Genomic DNA, 21345 nt, shown 5'->3' with positions numbered 1-21345 from the left:
TCCAGAAAAAAATTGAGAAAATGAAAAAAGACCTCACCAAACTTCAGCCGGTCTATTCTTGTATTTTATTCAGCTTGTATATTCGCCCCAACTATATATTCGGCAAGCCTGATATTCTCTTCACATTGAAAATGGAGTCAATTCGTTGATAAACAGTTAAAAAATTTGGGTGTGTTTTCTATAATTTATATTTTTCATTAAATAATTCTGCATTTTGCATTACATAAAACTGTCCATAGAAGATGAGAAAAGTACGCATACATGCCGAGAACAAACTGAATGAAATTGGTATTTTACATACTATATGCGTCGAAAATCGTACTTTCTATGTTTCAAGCACTTCCTTCGACTCCCTCAGCATGTAAAATCCATTACATAACTCGGGATAAAAATGAAAAGTATCGTGTTTTTATCCCTAGACATATAATAGTAGATTACGTTGGATGCTGCGAAAGTAATTCATTACACAAGGACACAATTTTGTGATACGAGCAAACTCACGAGTAAGTTTTTGAGCAACAAGCTTCGGTAACCGCTTTCGAGGCAAGTGTAGAGTTTGCATATCCGAGCCGAAGGCGAGGTATGCAACTACACTTGTCGAGAAAACAGTTACCGAAGCTTGTTGCTCAAAAGCACGAGTGAGTTTGCGAGTTCCACAAAATTGTGTCCGAGAGCAATGAATTACGTCGCAGCATCCAACGTATTCTGGTTTATTGCCTGCTCATGCGAAAATTGACTATTACACGGCTGTTCTGCAGAAATTCTACACTGATAGAAAAGTTAACGCGCTGGACGTGTACTGTACGTAGTGGACGTGTAAATTGGCTGGCAGACAGCTATTTTTGGATCGAACTTCGGGAACGTTTAGTACACGTGCACTGCGTCAGTAAACGTCCAGTACGTTTGCTCTGGTATCCGAAATAAAATGAAATTTTGATGTACATTATTTCGTCAAATTTCGTTCTTTTTAATTTTAATTTTTTTATTTTTCGTGTTTTTATTCATTTATATCGTAACTTTTTCTTAGATAAAAATTTTCTCCATGTTTGGTGCTGGGTTTGAACTGGGGACCTCTTGATCTCAAAGCGGCGCTTCAACCAATGTTGCAATTAAGACATACTACATTGATAGTTGTATTGTGAAGCGTTGGTAGAAGTAGGTAAACGTGGAGCACGTTTGCACACAAAGTACTTATACATGCTATACGTTTACTTACATGACACACATATGAAACTTTGAAAATATTTTTTTTTATTCTAATTAGAACTATGGTATATGACAATGACCTAATATCGAGAATCGTAATCGTAATTCCTTCTTCTTCTTTTTGCGTAATATTTCGATATTTCAACAGTATGAGATTGGAACTCAGGGAATAAAACGTTTTGAAATTTAAATGACTGAATTTTATATTTCTGTTTTTAAGTGAATCCTAAAATCCTGATACAGATACATTCATCTCATGTACGTAAAGGACTTGACATAGTTGCTATTAATATAAAATGCACAGTGTACGAATGTTAACGCACAACAAGTACGATCTTTTGACATCATACTTACCATGCGTATACAAACATCCTAAACGTGTGCTTTTCTCAAACGTGTTGGGCGTATGAGGTAATTTTGCGATGAAGTTACACATACCAAAATTTTACACATGTCCTACGTCGACTACACGCGTGAGATGTATGGCACACATATCGTACGTAAACTTACATACGACAGGTTTGCCATACATACCCGACGCATACTATGCATAACAGAAGTATATCATACATATCCGAAGTACACCGCCAAAATCTTTTTTATCAGTGTACGTAAATTAAGTATCTCAATAAACCAACAAAACAAAAATAAATATGTTCTTCCGATAAAACGTTTACAAACAAATCTAGTGTACTGACGAAATCGGCTCACACGCTACACGTCTCCTAAAAAATTGATCCCGAAAACAGCACTCGTGTTACATTAGTATTGTCGCAACAGTGGTTACAATTGCGTTGGTGACATGTTGACATTGAATAGTTTTTCGCAGTTAGTATCGATGAAGACGCATTGTTTGTGCAATTATTTTGTTAGTCCTTTTTAAGGTTTTCAAAAAAATGTGCAACAAAGCGCAGTGTTTGTACTATAAGCAAAAGCATTTAGTGTTACAAGTGAAAAATACAATGAAATGTGTGGCCATAAAGTGTTACTTCGGAACATCAAAATTATTGTTACAATAAATATGGCCGACAATTCTGTGTGTTGCGAATTCTTGCGCAACAAGTTTTTCTCAAATAACTGTGTTCATCGATCAATATTTTTACCAAAATTTTTTTATTTTACCGACACTTCTTATATTCTTTTTCGATCGATCGATTCATTCAACAAAAAAGATAAAATGAAAGCAAGGCAAATTTTACTTGAAAGAACTGTCAACTTGAAATAAACCCCAAATATCCCTAGTGTAATGGATCACTTTCGCAGATGGTAAACAGCCGTGTAATAGTCAATTTTCGCATGGGGCAGGCAATAAAATACCTTTTTTTTATAAAAGTTAGAGATAGACCTTACGAATAAAATTTTGGTGAAAAGTTTTTTATTTCTTTGTATAATATAAAGTTTCAGATTTTCAAAAGATAAAACGTAACACACATACGCCATAAACTTGCGTCAATAAGAGGAAGACATAAAAAAAATCGAATCATTTTGGGAAACTAAGTCTAAATCACGATTATTGAATATTTACCAAAAAATTACTTAAGAATCAGACGCCCAAATTTGTGTATTATTTTCAAAAGTCTCAAAGAATTTTTCCCGGAATATTTAAGAATTCTTAATTATTCTCAAATCGAGTCTGATTACACGAATCTGTTAAACACATTTATTCACAAAAATTGATACCACACCACTTTTTCTTTCTTTCTTGTTGAAGCTTTTACTTCAACCTATACAAACGGGTGCATTGGGTTGTAACGGGATTGTCTCCATTGTCATATTAACAGTACACTAAGTCATGACTCATCGCTTATTTACTCGTAGTCATCGTCGATAACGGATGAACATGAACAGCCGTTTAACATTTAAATTCCAATCAATTTTTCAAAGAAACATTGATTTCTCAGGAGCGAATCATTTGGATGATCCAATAAGTCTTGAGCATAAGCCAAAGTCGCCGATGCTAATTCACCAACAGTCCATTTACGATCCAGCAAAACTCTGCACACAGTGTCCAGCTGGTATAGACAACGTTTTTCTGTTACAAATAATATTGGAAAATTGACAGAGATCTGTCCAATACCTTTGTCAGTTTCTCATCACCAGACGTGTAGTATATCAATACAGGGATGCCAGACACACTAGCTGCCATCCATTGTATGACAAGTTTTAATTGAACGTCACCTCTAAGACTGTTTCCACAACCCCAATTTCCAGTTGCAACCGGTCGGCAACCAATTTTACCGGTTCCGTGTAGTTGGGAAATCTGCAAAGGTTTTTCTCTTTTTCTTTATTGTGAAAATTATTAATTTGATAACCAATAATAAGCTGGCACATTGACACAGTTTTACCGTTTAGTATGTTACGGTGAGCATTAGGCTTATTTGGGGCGAGAACTTTAGTGTTCTACTAACTTTTTGATTGAGAGAAAGCATATAAATGGTAGATATAATTTAGATAGAAAACCTATGTGTCCCTCATAATGCCACAGTTTTGAGCGCAATAAAAGCCACGACGAGAGTGGCCCTACAATTTATATCTCAGACAGCTTACATCGTACAGACACCATATTGGTATCGAAATTCAGAACTTTGGTTGTACTTACTATCTTCATCTCTGTTAGATGTCATGGTTCAGATAAGAGCCCTCATAGTGTTGTCATACCATAATTCTAAATTAAATTATCCTTTATTTATATCTAGAGAGGAAATTTGTACGACGAAATGATGTGGTCCCAACATTAGTTTGTATAAGATACACATTTCGTAAAATTTTACACCAATACATGTATACATTGACGCACAATTTGTCCTCTTAATTAAGAGGGCAAACACATACTAATAAACATTTCGTATTTTGTTCCAAATTTCCTCTCTAGGTATAATTACTCTTAGTGCCTGCCAGCCAATTTACACACCCACTACGTATACTATACGTCCAACGCGTTAACTTCGCGTAGTCAAACGACTACAACCAAAGTTAATTTTTATCGCATACGATACGGTATGTGTGTATTGTGCGCTATATACATGACGTACATAAGAGTAAACAAATTTACCCAAGAGAGCTAAAGGTTTTGCAAGCAAAATTACATCGCTTGAAAAAGGGATGTTTGCCTACTGCGATAAAATACCTCACTGCTATAAGGCTGTATAAAGAGACTCGTACGCGCAAGCGCTCGTATACGTACACGTCTTTTATATGCAGCCTTATAGCAGTAATGTACTATGATTCAAAGCACATTCGTGATCGTTATTCCGGTCATACATTTTTCGAAAAGGATTCTGAAGAAATAATATCATCAAAAATGCAATACAAGATACGGAAATGTTGGCTACAATTTTAGCTAAGCATCGATGTCTCTTTTAAGAGTGATATCGCCAAAACATCGAACAAAATCAGACATTTTGGGACAAGGGGTCACGGATATTCTTGAGTTATAGCTCATTCGATTCGTTGAACTGATGCGAGTAAAACGTAGTACTACGTTTGTTGAACTTTATTTTGTTGTCGACGATGGAGGTCATGAAGTATGGGTCTGCCAAAAGAGCCCAAAAATCATTTTATTGCGAGTAGTCGAGTGAAACAATTTTGTGAAAAAACTTTTTTAGCTAGCCTTGTAAGCATTGAAGCGACGCACATTTTGAGTATACACACCACCAGGTCCATGTTGACTTTAGGTGAAAAAAATGGTGATTTCCTTAAGTACCTGACCGCCAGCAGTGACACAAGTCCGTGACATGGTATGCATAGTAAGATAGCCTAGCCTCAGTAGTACCTTGCCATGACTGCAACGGGTTGGAGCGACTTTAGTGGAAGTCTACCCCAAATCGACGAAATTAAATCGTTCTGTTCCGTTTTGTCGATGTTTTTCAGACTTTTCAGGAAGTTGAGAAGGGGAATTTTCTATGAAATTTTCCAAAATCGACGATTTTCAATTCTTAAAAAACATATCGAAATTTTTACGATATTACGTTGGAAAGGTTTCGCTGAGTTCTAAGAAATAGAATGAAATTGGAACATTTTAATTGCGATTCAGCACTGCATGACGCGCAAGAAAAATGATAAATTTGAGCGAAAATTTCATCTGAAGGTGATCCAATTTCAACAAATGGTGGTTCTTTGGCAAGGTCTCAACGAACCCTTGAAGATAGCATAAAATTTGAGGAAATCTGAGATCAGCCATATATTTGCAAAAAAGCGGAAAAAACAACAGATATGTCAAAAATATCCTCGCAAGCTCTAGAACCATGTGAACTGATCTAAATTGTAGGGATGGGGGACGTTCAAAATTATCGATAATATCAATCGAAAGAAATTATCGATAATCGATTAATCATATCGTTATCGATAATTTGATAATTATCAAAATATCGAAATTCGATAATTATCAAAATATCGATATTTTGATATTTATCTGAAAATTAATGATCGATAAATATCGGAATTTCGGATCGAAATATCGATATATCGAATATCGATATCTTGATAATTATCAAAATATCAATAATTATCGATTATCGATATTTTTTTTGATAATTTTCGATAAAAAAGTCGATAATTATTGATTATCGATAATCGATAATTATCAATAATCATTATCATTATCGCCCATGCCTACTAAATTGTTCCAAGAACACACAAAACATGATGACTTTGCATGTTGTTATAATCTGAATGAGGAGTGTTGAAGAATGATTGCACTTCATGAATCTATCGTTTGGCTCACTGAAGCTTATCAGATCCCCACAGAATTCCCAAAGACAACAACGAAAAACAAAAATTGAAATAGCCTCAGTTTAATTAGTTGTCACAGGCATGGTAACACCCGTAACGCATAACTTCATCTTATGCTTAAAATTTGCCGAACACAGTCTATGGCCACAACCGTCATGAACGTTTATTGTAAGTGGCAAACAAATGTGACGACTGTGACGGCGCATAAAAATCAACTCAATAAGACAATCACGTGTTATACACACCCAATCACAGTGAATACGGCCGGGAGTAGCAACATTACCTTGACGACAACATCCTCACAGTTAATTGTCTGTTGACTCTGAACCGGATCTATCGACCAATACAAATGGTTTCGGTGAAATTTCTTGGCTTTTTTTGATGAATTGGTCAATTCGCGTTTTATTTTCTAAAGGACGTGTTACGTAAACATGATTTTTGTTGGTATATGTTGTGTGCATATGTTTGTATGATTGTGTAACATAAAAATATCAGAATGAATTACGAGCGAGGTATTTAAACAAAATAAAAAAAAAACAATCGTCTGCGATTTACACGGATGGATAAAATACAGTTAGAATGAACGTTTGGTATTTACCAGTTGTGCGGCCAATCGGTGCTTGTGTTTCGCCAACTCCAAAGACAATGATCTGGAGCTCATGATTTGCCGTGTTTTTTTCGTTTCTTGGACTACGTTATCACCTCCATGTGACTCTAAAAAAAGTTTTCTTATTTAGAATCCCCATACCGTAACAGTGCTACAGAAAATGCTTACCCTCATTTATGACACCATCCGTTAGGGACATACCGACAAAACTTTCGCTTAACGTGCGCTTTAGCAGTGAGTTAGCGAAACTTAGAACGGCCTCATCCCTAGGATCAAGTTCCTTAACATTATTTTTTAAAATCGGTTCACCTAACCATCTTCGATTGGCATTCAGGACAAATTGAAAAATAATTTCATTTTAGTTAAACATTTCGGATTCAAAACAATATAAGATTCGGATCATACTTGGCAAATTGGTCATACAATTCCTCTAAATCAGAACTGAACTCAGACGTGCTAAAACTATATTTTGATGAGGCATTAGTCTCTGGTTTATGGGGTGAAGCTGTTATTGAAAACATTTAATTCGTTTGATTAAACAAATTTCATGAAAATTTGAAACAAATTGCCAAAATTTCGAACCATTTAATTTTTTGCGAAATTTGTCCAGCCATTCTTTCTCTTGGATTAGCGAATTGATATAAAAATCATCGTCCATTGAGTCTTCAGTCAACATGAAACCACGAGATCCACCACGTCGTATTCTAAATGTTCGGGTAAAGTTAATTGTTAACAAAAAAAATAATGATCTGCGGCATGGGGCTTTTCAGCATGCAAATTCAAATTTCCCGCCAAAATGTGGTACAAGTTAATCATCAAGTAAAATTCGAATTTCCCTCCAAAATATTGCGCCACCTAGTTGTGAAATCATAAATTAAGATTCAAATTTCCTACCAAAACTGCAAAATTCCGAATGAAACATTATAGAAAAACGGAATCAAATTTTCGCTGAAATTTGTGTCAGCTGGTTCATTCATACAAACAAAACTGGCTATACAGTGTTTAAGGAGAGCGAAACCCAGTTAAATTTAATTGGTCTCGGGGTCAGCTGTCAAATATTTATCAATGAAAAAAGAAATTGAGAGTTGAGCCCAGTTTAAATTTGTAGGTGATTTCTCTCATTTTGACGTGTGACCCCGAGACCAGTTTAAACAAAGTGGTCAAAAATCGCTTTCCTTAGTGGAAGAAGCTCCGAAGCTGGAAAATCAGCTGCTGCAAATTTCGGCTGAACTTTGATTGTCCTCTCCCGTAAATTTGCAGTTAACAATAAATCATTACGTGAGCAACGTAAGTACTTCCCGCAACAATTTCATACAATTTAGTTTCTATGCAAAGTGAATGTCAATTAAAATCGTACACTCCACCAACAATGTGCAGGAAAGGTGTGGGTGTTTAGTCAAAGCTTTTAAGTTCAAAGTTCACATAACTATCTAGTCATGCGATGAAAAATTGATTTTTAACATTGCAAGCAAAGGGGCTCATTAGTGCTCGTCGAAATAATTTACCTTATTCCATCATCGCCAGCTTTCGATCCTGATATGCTTATATCGACGGCATAACTGCTATCCGTACTGTCCGTATAATTATCAGATTGTTTAAGAGCTGCTCGAAGTTTTTGAGCAAATGTATTTCGCTTTTCCGGTGTGTTCAGCTCTTTTGAATACTTTTTTGCATAAACTTCGTCGTCGTCGCTGTCTAAATTCAAAAAGAAAAATGTTTTTAAACGACAAATCTCGGCTATGTTCTCGGTAACTTTGTACCGTTATCAAAACTAGCTTTTGCGCTGTGATACTCTTCCGACTCTGAATCACAACTCGAGTAAACGCTACTGTTATCGTTCGGCAGTAATCGTCTACTCACAGGTAAACCTATCGAATCATAAGTTTATAGATTAGATTGCAACACCCAAGCAAGACAAATAAGACAATTACATTCTCCTGACGAACCAAGCACTATAAATCTGCCTCTACGTTGACTAGCTGCTACCGGACCAGAAACTACCGATCCACCGTTTCCGCAAAATGAACCGGGCGACAAGTACGAACGACGACTAGCCAAGTCTAAATAAATTTAATAGAAGTTTAGTGTCGAGATATGAATCTCAAGAATTTCTGGAAACTTTTAAGAATTTTTAAAAATTTTCAGAATTTTTGGGAACTTTTAAGAATTTTTACAAATTTTTAAGATTTTTTAAGGAATTTCTAAGTAGTTTCAAGAACTTTCAGGGGCTTTTAAGATTTTTTTAGGACTTTGTAATCATTTTTATAACACCGCCAAAGACTGTCCCAAGCCAGTTTGAAAAAGAGTGGAGGGAATGAAGTTTAACGAGGACGTAGCAGTAGATAAGATAGGATTAGATAGATCAATCTTAAGGCTGAATGAATCGTGAGTTGGAAGCCAAAAGAATTGGGGTTAAGGGACCAACGTTGAGGCGAAACAACACGATCAGGAAGCCCAAGGATAGAACGATCCCAGAATTCTTATTAGCTACTAGGTTAAGCTTTTCAACGACGTCCTTTAAAAGACGTCAATAACCTTTTGCTCAGATAGGTTCAAAAGAATGGGCAAAGCTTTATGGAAAAGAATGTTCAAAAAGAGTAACACTACCCCGTCGGGCACTGTGCACTTTGATAGGCACTGTGGTCCCGGTACGTGCAGAAATGCGCGGGTCAGAGCTCGGGGATTACCGGGGGCGAGCAAAGTAAAGCTTTCATACTCACCAACCCGCAGTAGCAAGCGTGGTGTTTTAATGCTAAAAACCTTCAAACGAAGCCACAACGAATTATACATTGCCACATAAAATGCCAGAACATTGTCGTCAAGACAAAAAATGCAAGAAATGGAAGAAGAGCTAGAAAAGATAAAATGGGATGTTGTGGGAGTGAGCGAAGTGAGAAAACCTGGAGAGGAATGCCTGAAATTACAATCAGGGCATACATTCTTCTACCGAGGAAGTGATAGTCAGATGCTGATGCACGGTGTCGGATTGTTCATAAACAAGCGGTGGTCGGATCGCATAACTCACACGAAAAGCATATCCGATCGAGTGATATACGTAAGCCTGAAGATAAATAACAGATACAGTGTCAAATTAATTCAGGTTTACGCACCCACGTCCACCCATGATGACGAAGAAGTAGAAAGATTCTATGAAGATGTCGAGAAAGCTCTGGACGAAAACCAATCACATTACCAATATCTAATCGGGGATTTCAATGCGAAGCTGGGAAAACGAGAAGAAGACTCCGAAGTTTCTATTGGCAGTTTTAGCAACGACCAAAGAAATGAGCGTGGAAATGTTTTACTCAACTTCCTACAGCAACACAATTTGTACGCAATGAATTCATTTTTTGCAGGAAAGCCTCAACGGAAATGGACTTGGGCTAGTGCAGATGGTGTAACGAAAAATGAGATCGATTACATCATAACTGGCTGTAAGTCAACCGTTAAGAACGTTACGGTCCTAAACAATTTTTCAACCGGTAGTGATCACCGAATGGTTCGTGCAAGAGTCACGTTAAATACCAGATTTCAAAGATCACAACTAGTTCAAAAAAGTGAAAGGATTGACGTACAACGGCTTTACACACAAAATGAAGAATTTGCTACGAAAATGACTGCCGAATTAGATAACGTCAACAATCAATGTGAAACATTGGACGAATTGAATACCAAAATCGTCGATACAATAATGGGTTTCATGAAATCCAAATGCAAATCCGTCCAAGGGAAAGAATCAAAACTCAGCAGAGAAACATTAGACCTGATCGCAAGCAGAGCAGAGTTGGTAAAAAACGGAGGACGAGATTCGGTGGAATACCGGAACTTGTCTAAAAGTATCAACAAAGCAAGGAGATCAGATGAAAGAAAATATAATGTCCAATTGGCTCAAAACATAATTGAAGCTAACTGTAATATGAAAGTCCTACGGAGAAAAATGACAAACGCCAAAAAAGAAATCTTCAAATTACGAGACAAAACAGGAACGATCCAAACGGATCGAAATGCGATATTAAATATTGCAACAGAATTTTATGAGAATTTGTTTTCTTCAGCAAGACAGAGTCCAACGGAAGAAACCGAAGATAGACCAATAATAAGAAACGTGGGATCGGAGGATATGCCCGACATAACTGTTGATGAAGTCAAGGCCGCAGTAGCCGAGATGAAAAACAAAAAGTCTCCAGGAGAAGATGGTGTTCCAGTGGAAGCCATTAAACTAGGTGGAGACTCCTTATTAAAGGCAATCACGGCTTTGTTTAATCAATGTCTCCAATGGGAAGAAGTACCAGAAGCTTGGGAAAATGCGGTAATTACATTGCTGCATAAAAAAGGAGACATAACAAAGCTGGAAAATTACCGACCCATAAGCCTATTGTCAACACTCTACAAGTTGTTTATGAAAATCATTACGAAGAGGAACACTAACAAGTTCGACTTCTACCAACCTGTTGAACAAGCTGCTTTCAGATCTGGTTTCAGCACAAACGACCATTTGCAAGTGATGAGAACGCTTATTGAGAAGTGTCGTGAATACAACATCGACATAGTCTTGCTATTCATAGACTTCGAAAAAGCTTTCGATTCAGTGGAAACATGGTCGATATTGGACGCATTAGACGAATGTAGAGTAGACTCAAGGTACTCCAACACAATTCGATATGTGTACAAAAATGCTACTTCATGTATAAAACTTCATAAGAGCACGGAGAAATTCAGAATTGGCCGAGGTGTAAGGCAGGGTGACACCATTTCACCGAAATTATTCACGGCGATTCTGCAGAGTGTTTTTAGGAAGTTAAACTGGAGTAAAATGGGAATAAATATAAATGGAGAGTACCTGAGCAATCTCCGCTTCGCTGATGACATAGTACCGATAGCAGCGAATCTAGGTCAGGCTCAGCTTATGCTACAACAGTTAAGTGAAGAGGCAAACAAAGTTGGCCTCAAGATGAACTTATCGAAAACAAAAGTCATGACCAACATCGGGGACGATAGAGAAATCAAAATTGGTGACACTGTCATTGAACGAGTCGACAGCTACGTATATCTAGGACATAAGCTGAAGTTAGGTCTGGACAACCAAACTGCAGAAATAAGACGTAGGATTGGTCTTGCATGGGCAGCGTTCGGAAAACTCAGACTAATTTTCAAAAGCAAAATGAATAATAGTCTGAAACGCAAAGTTTTCGACACTTGTGTCCTTCCAGTGCTCACTTATGGAGCGGAAACGTTAACTTTAACGAAAGCATCCGAAGAAAAATTGAGAGTGACACAAAGAGCCATGGAACGGAGTATGCTTGGAATAACACTCAGAGACAGAATGACGAATCAATGGATTCGACAACAAACCAGGGTCGTTGATGTCATGGAAAGAATAGCATCTCTGAAATGGAGCTGGGCGGGACATATTGCAAGAAGGACAGACGAACGTTGGACCAAAAAGATCATGAACTGGCGACCATATAAAAGACGAGCTATAGGTAGACCACCAGAGAGATGGACAAACGGAATTAAGAATATTGCAGGTACAAACTGGCAGCAAATGGCAATGGATCGTACGAAATGGAAAGAAGTTGGAGAGGCCTACATCCAGCAGTGGATAGAAACAGGCTGAAAAAGAAGAAGAAGAAGAAGAATCATTTTTATGATTTTTTAAGAAATTTCAAGACTTTTCGGATTTTTTATCGGTTCAATGTTCATCAAGCGACAGTGGCATCCTTTAAGTATAGTTTTCACTTAAAAAGAGCACTCCGTTTAGCCTCCGTTTACATGACAGTTGTAAAGGAACTGTCACATAAATTCAATTTCCACTCCGTTTGCGTGACAGTTCTTTTGTTCTATTTTACAACTGTCATGTAGACGGAGGCTAAACGGAGTGCTCTTTTTAAGTGGAAACTGTACTTTAAGACGTTAAAATAAATTTCCATATCGTTTCATCACAAAGCACACTGTCGGACTGTGGCACATTCTACTTTTAGTGTTCACAAGAACATACCATTTCCAAGTTTTTCCGAATCATAGCTTGATCTTTTTGTACTAGTAGACGGTTGTCGTATAACAATCGTTGTTGACACATCTTTTGGAGAATTGGTACCACTTTCTCCGATCGGCGATAATCTTAAAATGCAAAAAATTTAACGAAATTTTTAGACATTGAAATTTAACGAAATTCTGCATTTGAGAAATTAAACGAAATTTTGTGAAATTTAACGAACTTTTGCCAAAGTACCAAAATTTAACAAAAACCTAATTCAATAAATTTCACGAATTTCACAACTAATAGACAGTCACTGTAATTCTCTGCACTGACAAAAAAGTTTCGAAAAACTCAGCTGTTGCAGGTAACTTTGTCTCCAGGTAACCTACAATAGCTGCCACAGCTGTAGCGCCACATACAAAAAATACAGCTGTGGCAGGTAATGTAGATTACCTGGAGACAAAGTTACCTGCTACAGGTGAGTTGTTCGAAACTTTTTTGTCAGTGTGCGTACCCAAATTTTCTCTGCATTGAATGGTCCTTCGTTGCACTTCTACGATCACGACTGTCCAATATCGAAGTCTTTGATTTCTGTCTAAAAGCTAGGAGGCACTTATTTAATTCTCTGAGTACGTTGTCTTCTTCGAATTGACTAATCGGATATTCGGAATAGTTTTCGGCATCAATTAAAACTAATGAAACTTTTCGAGGACATTCCAATGTCTCTAAAACGGATTTGTTTTTCGGATCCATAATTCGAGTCAATTGCCGGGCATTTTCTATTAAAATTGCTTCGTTGTCTTCCAGTGCTTCTACGTATAAAAGAGTGGCTAATATCTCCGGAAAGGTACTGAAATGTATGCATTCCTAGCGAAAGTCAAATCCTTTAAAATTTGTCTGAGCATTTATAAACCATCGATCGTTACCTGTGAACTACCACTGTGTAGTACATTTCCTCCAAGTCTGGGACTAACAAATACTGTTTGAACAACTTCTTGTTTACTCCGTTCAATTTTACCTTCATGCTTCACTTCAAGCGAACATAATGGAAGCCCACATTCTAGCCAGTCTTCAATGGTAAGCCATTGCTTTCCAGTCATAACCTGTATAATAAATCGGATTCATTATGTATATTCATTTGTGTTGGAGTAGGCATCTTACTTGTCTGGAAATCCGAATGAAACCATCTTGCTCATTGACATCATTTTCGATCCAATCGAAGTAATTCAAAAAACTTCGAAATTTTGCCTTTTGGCTGTTGCTGTGAGGAGAGTGACAGTGAACAGTTTATCTTGTTAAATTGGACAGAAATTTGGAACAATTGGAAGATCTCGAGGAACGTTCAGTAGAGGGATTATTTCGAGGGTGGCAAATCGCCGCCGGATAGAAAATAAGGTAAGAAAAACGCAATTTTCTCGCACGAATTTTGTTTCCGCGCTCGAGTAGCAATTTTATCGACGGTGTCTCGAATTACAGACTAAACTCTTTACTGCGGTGCGAAAACTCCTAATTCCATCCCCTCATTTAAGACCATTCACACCGGAAGCATGAAAGAGTTTTCTTTTAATTCTGTTTTTCGTCGAAATGTATGAGAACTTACGTTTGTAAAGCTTTAAAAAAGTGTGTAAAATTGAAGTCTTGTAGAGTTGGATGCGTTTTTTCAGTTCGTTTTGGAAATGTGGAAAAGAATGCATTGGCCAATAAAGCTGCCACTAAATCGTAATTTATTTCCACGGAATCAGCTGTATCGAATCGACTTTGCTTCATTACAGGTATCAATCAATTCATCACAATGTTACATTTACCTTGCTGTTGAAGGCTAAACTCTAAGCCTCTAGCTGGCCGATGCATTTTAAGACTTTGTGCTCGTTTGGCTAGATTTTTTATTGTTACAGAAAGGAAATGTTCCATTTCAAAGGCGTCCATTTCACTTGTAACAAATGATTTTAGTCCATCGAATAAAGTTGGATCTCGTCGATCTTCGTCCGGGTCCAAGCTGACACTATGAACGCATTTATAACTTAATGTCAGACCGATATAATGATTTATATTTCAACTATTTCGTACTTGCACAAGTCATGTATCTTCTGCATAATGTCTAACATTCCATCCAGTTCGGTGCACTCTTGGAGATTCGTTAATTTCTTATGTATGTTAGTCCACCATGGTAAATCGCAAGGCAACATTACCAATGCCATTTTCTGCGAAAATTTTGTACGAAAATGTTAGGGTTCGGTTTACTCGACAGTAGAGCTCGTCAGCCAATAAGAATAGTTCAAACACTAACGATAATTTCCAACAATATTGTCCTTAGCAAAAACAAATAGATGTTAAGACAAAGTGAGAATGAGAATTAAGCAAAACTAAGGACGTTGAGTTTGATTTCCTTTCAAAACTTTTTTCAAGACTTTTCATTACGACTTCTTCTTGAAAGAAATGATCACTTTCTGACTGAAACATCATCGAAAAAGTCGTCCAGTACAGTAAGCCAGAAAGTTACGGGAATGGACCGATGATTCTAGACCGTCATTTTAACCTGTCACATGAGGCTATTCATCTGTTATCGCTAACGACGACATAAATAATGACAAGGCCTGGGTATATGGTCCTTTATACCGTAAAATGCTTGTTAAAAAAATTGAAGTACAAGATTTGAAATCAACACATTAAAAATGCTTTGATCGATGGAAGTAATGTTGGAATATGCACTTGATATAATTCTAACTAGGGATATAGACAAGCAGTCTAAAAGGATCACAAAGTCTTAGTGACCTTAGTTAAGAGAACAATGTTGTTAGTCACTTTTCAATAAACAGCCGATAGGCAAAGACGTGTTTTAATTTAAGTCCGGATAAAGGTCTTATCCTAAATATCCTGCATCCAGTCCTTCACTTCCAACAGGTTATGGGCCCAAGATGTACTGTTTGTCGCTAATAAATTTAGTGTACAAAATATATACGCTTATGGTGGCTAAGCAGAAGTATTTCGCGGTAACGGCAGTATCAGTTACATTGGTTTCGCTGTAACGGCAGAAACAGCTACTTAAAGACTATGAATTGAACCAATGTTGTTATGGTCAAACCGAAAGTCGCCATGAATTGGTCGGAATCACGTCACCCTAATAATGGTCAGCAATGTAGTTTCAGATTGAGCAACGAGCCGAAGAATCGAATTGGGCACAATCGTGCAATGGTCCGGTCGATCTAAACATCAAGGCAATGGTTAAACATCGTATGTAGATGTTGGCCATTTATCAATTGCGATGCAGATGTTGTGGAGTTATTTTGTTATAATTCCGTCAACTTGTGTACTGTAGAATCTCCAGTGTAGCTGAACGTGAAACGTTTTTAAATTGTATGTGATGCTACTCTTTCATCAAAAAGAATGGGTGGCATTCGAAGACTATGCTTGTACCAGAGCTATATTTGAATGTCGTATGTGGACTTTCACCGACAAGCTTAACGCTCTGACTTTGTCGTATATAGACTTTCACAGACAAGCTTAACGCTCTAACTATGTAACTAGTCATAGAACCCGAATTACCCCTCGGTATTTGAATCGTCACAAAATCATGCCCGCACGTTAGTAAGCGGGCGTGACGCAAGTCCACTACCAAAAATGTTTTACAAAAAAAATTTTGAGGACGACGGAGCATATTTACAGCAACTTTTTGACTTCTCCCCCTTAACTCCAATAGCGCCCAAACTAAGATATCTGGAATCTAGGAATCCATACGAGCTCAACGAGCTATCACACGTTACTGCAGCTTCAAAATTGGCCGAGATATTGAAATTCGAAATATTGATTTTTGTATGAAAATAAGCAAAATTTCGTGTTTTTAGATAACTTAAAGTGGCTACGTTAGTCAGTTAGTTAGTTAGTTCCTATGAAAAAGGACGATTTCGTAACTCCTAAACGTTTCTTACGATGTTCCTGAAATTTTGGTTATAGGTCAACCTCGGGCCCTAGATTAAAATAAGATTTTAAAAAAATGGGGGTATGCAAGCGTTTTTGGGAGCTAGGACTCCCGGAAGTTTCCATACAATGCCATATAACAGTGTGTGTGTGTGTTAGAAGATTTTTTTTTTCAGCTAGTAATTATGAATTATGGCAAATGTTGGAAAAAGTGTTTTGATAGATTCGGGTTATTTTCGTTATGAGTGATGCTTCCAAGGTTGGTTACTAAATTTTCGGATGAGAGATGATTCCTCTGGCACTTCCTAACTTCCATCTGATTTTTCGATAGATTAGAGTTATTTTAGATAGAAATGAGGTGTTCCGAGGTTGGTTCCTAAATTTTGGGATGACAGATGATTTCTCTGGCACTTCCTAACTTCCATCTGATTTTTCGATGGATTTGGGTTGTTTTCGATATAAGTGAGGTGTTCCGAGGTTGGTTCCTAAATTTTGGGATGAGAGATGATTTTTCTGGCACTTCCCAACTTCCATAAACTTCCAAAAGACCTGATATCCACCAAAAAACCCTAAAGGGTGAAAGTGTGACGCAAGTCCTTGTTTCTACTTACAAAATAACTGATTTCGCTGAGGGTGACGCTTTCTGAGGCGAAAGTTTTATCAACAAAAAATTGACCCAAAAAATTTAAGAAAGAAAATTTTAGAAAAAATTGCGTCACATGTGGCGGACATATTTTTCCCTGTTTTAACTATTTTCCTAACATTAGTTTCCTCAACATCTGCCACTTGTGACGCAGTTTTTTCTAAAATTTTCTTTCTTAAATTTTTTGTGTCAATTTTTTGTTGATAAAACTTTCGCCTCAGAAAGCGTCACCCTCAGCGATATCAGTTATTTTGTAAATAGAAACAGGGACTTGCGTCACACTTTCACCCTTTAGGGTTTTTTGGTGGATCTTATACTTCATTAGTTTTAACAAAAATGACAATTACTACGAAAAATATTGCCTCCCTACCGGAAATACTGTTTGCATCAATTGGAATACACATTCACTTTCACTTGTCTTCTTGTAAATATAAGTAAAACGAAAATAAGTCTTACAGTTGTTGCAGATGCATGCTCGATTCGAATGTAACGCACACACACATTTTGGATAAATTTTAAAATAAACCATTAGGCAGTGTCATTCACATTTTGTAAAATGAAAATCGTACTCACGAACGCAAGGAAAATGGAAAATTGAATATATTTTCCGGAGAAAAGAAAAACGAAATTCGCCTTTTAATTTATAAATTTTTATGTGTATTACGGTGTCATCACATCACCAGGGATCGTGTTTAATTATATTGAGACAAGATATAATAAGATATATATATGAATATGCACACACCGACAACACACTGTATCTCTCGGCATCGAACTCGGTGAAGTAAAAAAGTGTAATCTTATTTACGTTGCACGTGTATAAATTTATCTCTGTTTGAGTCTATTTTAAGAGATTTTTAATAATAAAACAGAGAATTTTTTTTTAAATTCGACAAGGCTATACACTAGCATGACTGCCGAAATCAGATTAAAGCTCGAGAACGGCATCCAACGATAAAATGTTTAAATTTATTCTCAAACCAATAGCATTGTGGTAGGTCATTGAATTTATTGATTCATTTACAATGAATGGAATGATCACAAATCGCCCACCCAACCGTATAAGATTCATATTGTGTGTACAAATGTATGTAAATGGAGTTTTGGCAGTAATACGTATGTAGTCGAACTACTTATACTTACTTTATAGAAATTGGATATTATTGGATGCGGTTCAGTGTTCGTTTATTCAATTCTACATTTGAACATTTGGACTTTATATCATCCTTAGTTGTTGATGTCTTCAATAGTTATCCGGAGTTATCCGTGCACAACTCGTTTTACCAAAATTATTCAATAACTTCACCAACTATACCAAAATTCGTGTTCCACTTTCATTAAAATGATATTCCTGCAGCTTCAAGCTATTTTTAACCGAGTTACACACAATTTTTCTTTTAACATTTCGATGTCTGATTTTTCATTTTTTTTCTTCTCATCATCCGATTTTTATATTACCACACCAATTTGCCGTATTATAAATTTTACTGTAAGAAAAATCGGCTACAACTGTTGATGTGTAATCAACAGACTTCTTATTTGGTTCTCGTAACACTATTTTGTTCATTTACTCTAAATTGTAGAGAAAAAACTCTCACTTGATTCTGTAAATAATCACCCAGAACTAAGTCTAATGCCCATACGTATTGGATTACAGTGTTTATTTGCTTGCTTTAGGTGATGTCGGGAGAGTGGCACACACGGCTCTCGACTTGATAATTAATATCCTGTGTAGCACAAATATATCGATATGCACGATCCGATTTAGAAAGCGGGCGAATTGTCCACACGAGCAACGGCAAACGAACAACTGAAGATTAAGTTTGAATATTTCTCAAGTTAATTTGGATAGTCTCACCATCATCGGTTTCATTTAAAAATATAACATCAAAACACATGCAACGCAACGAGACCCGTACGATACGGATGCTGAATGAGATATGATTTTTAACAGCAACTCTTTAAGTATTTTTTTTTTATTACGACCAGTTTACCCTAGTACCGATTAGGATTCCCTTCAATTTCGCAAAATTTCGTTCAGTTTTCCAAATTTCGTTGAATTTATTGAAATTAGTAAAATTTCACAAATTTCGTTGAATTTCACATATTTCGTTGAATTTCACAAATTTCGTTGAATTTCACAAATTTCGTTGAATTTCACAAATTTCGTTAAATTTCTTAAAATTTCGTTGAATTTCACAAATTTCGTTGAATTTCACAAATTTCGTTGAATTTCACAAATTTCGTTGAATTTCACAAATTTCGTTGAATTTCACAAATTTCGTTGAATTTCACAAATTTCGTTGAATTTCACAAATTTCGTTAAATTTTACAAATAATAGGTCTCGATACGAACAACATTCCATTGGCACTATGTCAACAATGTCCAATTTCGCTTTTCTCCAGGCAATCACAATCGTGATGAAAACGCAAACGCCCGTGTGCTTCGTACGGGCTTAATTTAAACACATACGAGACGAGAATAAAGGAAAATGTAATTTTCAGAGTTTGCGTATTGCATGTTGACGTCATCGATATTTTCTGTTTTACGTCACAGACAGAATAGGAAAAGGCATTTCAACGAAGTACTTTTTTTATCGTAAGAGAAAAACATAAACATACCGGCATTTTGCTTTCATCTGAACGAATCGATTTTCTTATTCTATATTCGTTACGGAAAGGATGGTGTAGCCTGTGTTTACTCATCACTTTTCGTTCGGTGTATCTATGACGAAATTTATTAAATGCGTGTTCTGTATTATGTATATAGATGTATTCGGCTGAGCAATTCGATGAGGTAAAGACAAGATGTTACGACACCGTCGACAGTTATGCACAGCAATCGCAAATATTTAGTTAATTTTGTATGATTGTTGAGGACAGACATGCGATGTACGGATATACGAGGAAAACAAAACCCAATAGAAAAATGTAGTTTTTGTTGGCTTTTGTGTAAAGTCCTTCGCTTCAGTCACTGTTTTTTTTTAAATACTTTTTTGGTAAAATTAATAAAAATTTCATTTCACACACCAAGGGAAAACAAGAAATTTGGTTTAGGTTTCAAATGCATGTAAAATCCATTACAAAACTCGTTTTCATGTGTTTCATTAAATTTACGAAAAAACATTTTGCCGGAAAAAATTCGCCATGCAAAAGGGTCCAAAATTTCGACGAAACACCCAAAAACGCTTTCATAGCTAAAAGTTTGGAAACTGAACGTGCAACGATAATAGCGAAGAAAGAAAACCTTTTTTGAACTAATTTTAAAAATTACTAAACTAAACTTCCACCTCAGTTTTAAAATATCATTTTGGAGAAATTCGGGAAAATAGGAAAATTCGGGGTTTTTTTGCAATAAGAAGAATTTTGAACCTTTAGCTTTATCATTTGAACCCAATATCACCTGTGTAGCTTCCAAAATTTTGGTTGTTTCCAGTCAAATTTTTTTTTGGTAAAAATTATTTGGCAGATGATGAGAAAAACTAAGCCAGCTTGTTTGAACTAAAATTGGGTGTAAAATTTAATTTTTGCGTAACGAAGCTGAAAGCGTCAACTCTAGCGATATCATTCATTTTAGAAATTGTACTTCAAAGACTGCGTCACACTTTTCTCGAAGAGATTTTTGTTGGGATATCAGTCGTTTTAGAAGTTTTAGAACACTGCTTTTTATAACAGTTTTATAACAGAAATTCGGAAAGAATTGCACATAACATCCGTAGCCCGGATGGGCATTTGATGCCGACTTCTATAATTGTAGTTTATGCTGCGCCCTTTCATTTTTGATGACATGATGAAATGGCCATCCCGGCATCCCTCGAAAAAGACTCAAAGAAAAATTGACTTTTTCCATACAAAAAATTTTAAGATGTAAAAAACGAGATAATTTTTAAAAATACATGCTGCTATTTTGTTAAAAATATAGTTTACAGTTAAAAATAAGAAGAGTGATGTCTTTTAGTAATACTTTTGATGTAAAAAAAAACAATTTCGGCCGAAAAAATGTACTCTTCTTTGGCAAAATTCGAAAATTTGACGAAATTCGAAAATTTGACGGAATTCGAAAATTTGACAAAATTCGAAAATTTAACGAAAATCGAAAATTTGACGAAATTTAATGAAAATCGAAAATTTGACGAAAATCGAAAATTTGACGAAATTCGAAAATTTGACGAAATTCGAAAATTTGACGAAATTCGAAAATTTGACGAAATTTGACGAAATTTGAAAATTTGACGAAAATCGAAAATGTGACGAAAATCGAAA

General features: G+C 36.2%; 1 protein-coding gene across 6 annotated transcripts; it reads right to left on the bottom strand.

Moving 5' to 3' along the window:
• Positions 1–985: 985 nt before the first annotated feature.
• On the bottom strand, positions 986–18931 carry LOC119074301. 6 transcript variants are annotated; one of them, XM_037180320.1, is made up of 18 exons: positions 18216–18929; positions 14592–14725; positions 14330–14526; positions 14125–14266; positions 13686–13785; positions 13451–13627; positions 13039–13391; positions 12543–12664; positions 8476–8604; positions 8305–8412; positions 8050–8239; positions 7127–7248; positions 6950–7049; positions 6713–6861; positions 6536–6651; positions 6221–6346; positions 3284–3466; positions 986–3218 (listed from the first exon to the last, which is right to left on the bottom strand). In XM_037180320.1, the coding sequence occupies exons 2-18, from the start codon at positions 14720–14722 to the stop codon at positions 3066–3068; spliced, it is 2598 nt and encodes an 865-aa protein (XP_037036215.1). In that variant the 5' UTR covers positions 14723–14725; positions 18216–18929; the 3' UTR covers positions 986–3065. The 6 variants fall into 6 exon arrangements, 5 of the variants coding, with proteins under 5 accessions (XP_037036215.1, XP_037036214.1, XP_037036216.1 ...); XM_037180319.1 differs by having other exon boundaries at positions 18226–18929; XM_037180321.1 differs by lacking the exon at positions 18216–18929 and adding an exon at positions 17539–17601.
• Between the last annotated feature and the right edge of the window lie 2414 nt (positions 18932–21345).

Source organism: Bradysia coprophila, unplaced genomic scaffold (genome assembly GCF_014529535.1).
Source record: "Bradysia coprophila strain Holo2 unplaced genomic scaffold, BU_Bcop_v1 contig_151, whole genome shotgun sequence".
Lineage (NCBI taxonomy): Eukaryota > Metazoa > Arthropoda > Insecta > Diptera > Sciaridae > Bradysia > Bradysia coprophila.
This window is presented reverse-complemented; position numbering and strand designations above follow the sequence as displayed.

Coding starts and splice junctions, on each gene's coding strand:
- LOC119074301 (XM_037180320.1), bottom strand. CDS start 14,722: ATGGCATTGGTAATGTTGCCTTGCGATTTACCATGGTGGACTAACATA. Junction 14,267..14,329: donor GTTTAGCCTTCAACAGCAAG/GTAAATGTAACA, acceptor GATTCGATACAG/CTGATTCCGTGGAAATAAAT. Junction 8,240..8,304: donor AAAAGCTAGTTTTGATAACG/GTACAAAGTTAC, acceptor TTTTGAATTTAG/ACAGCGACGACGACGAAGTT.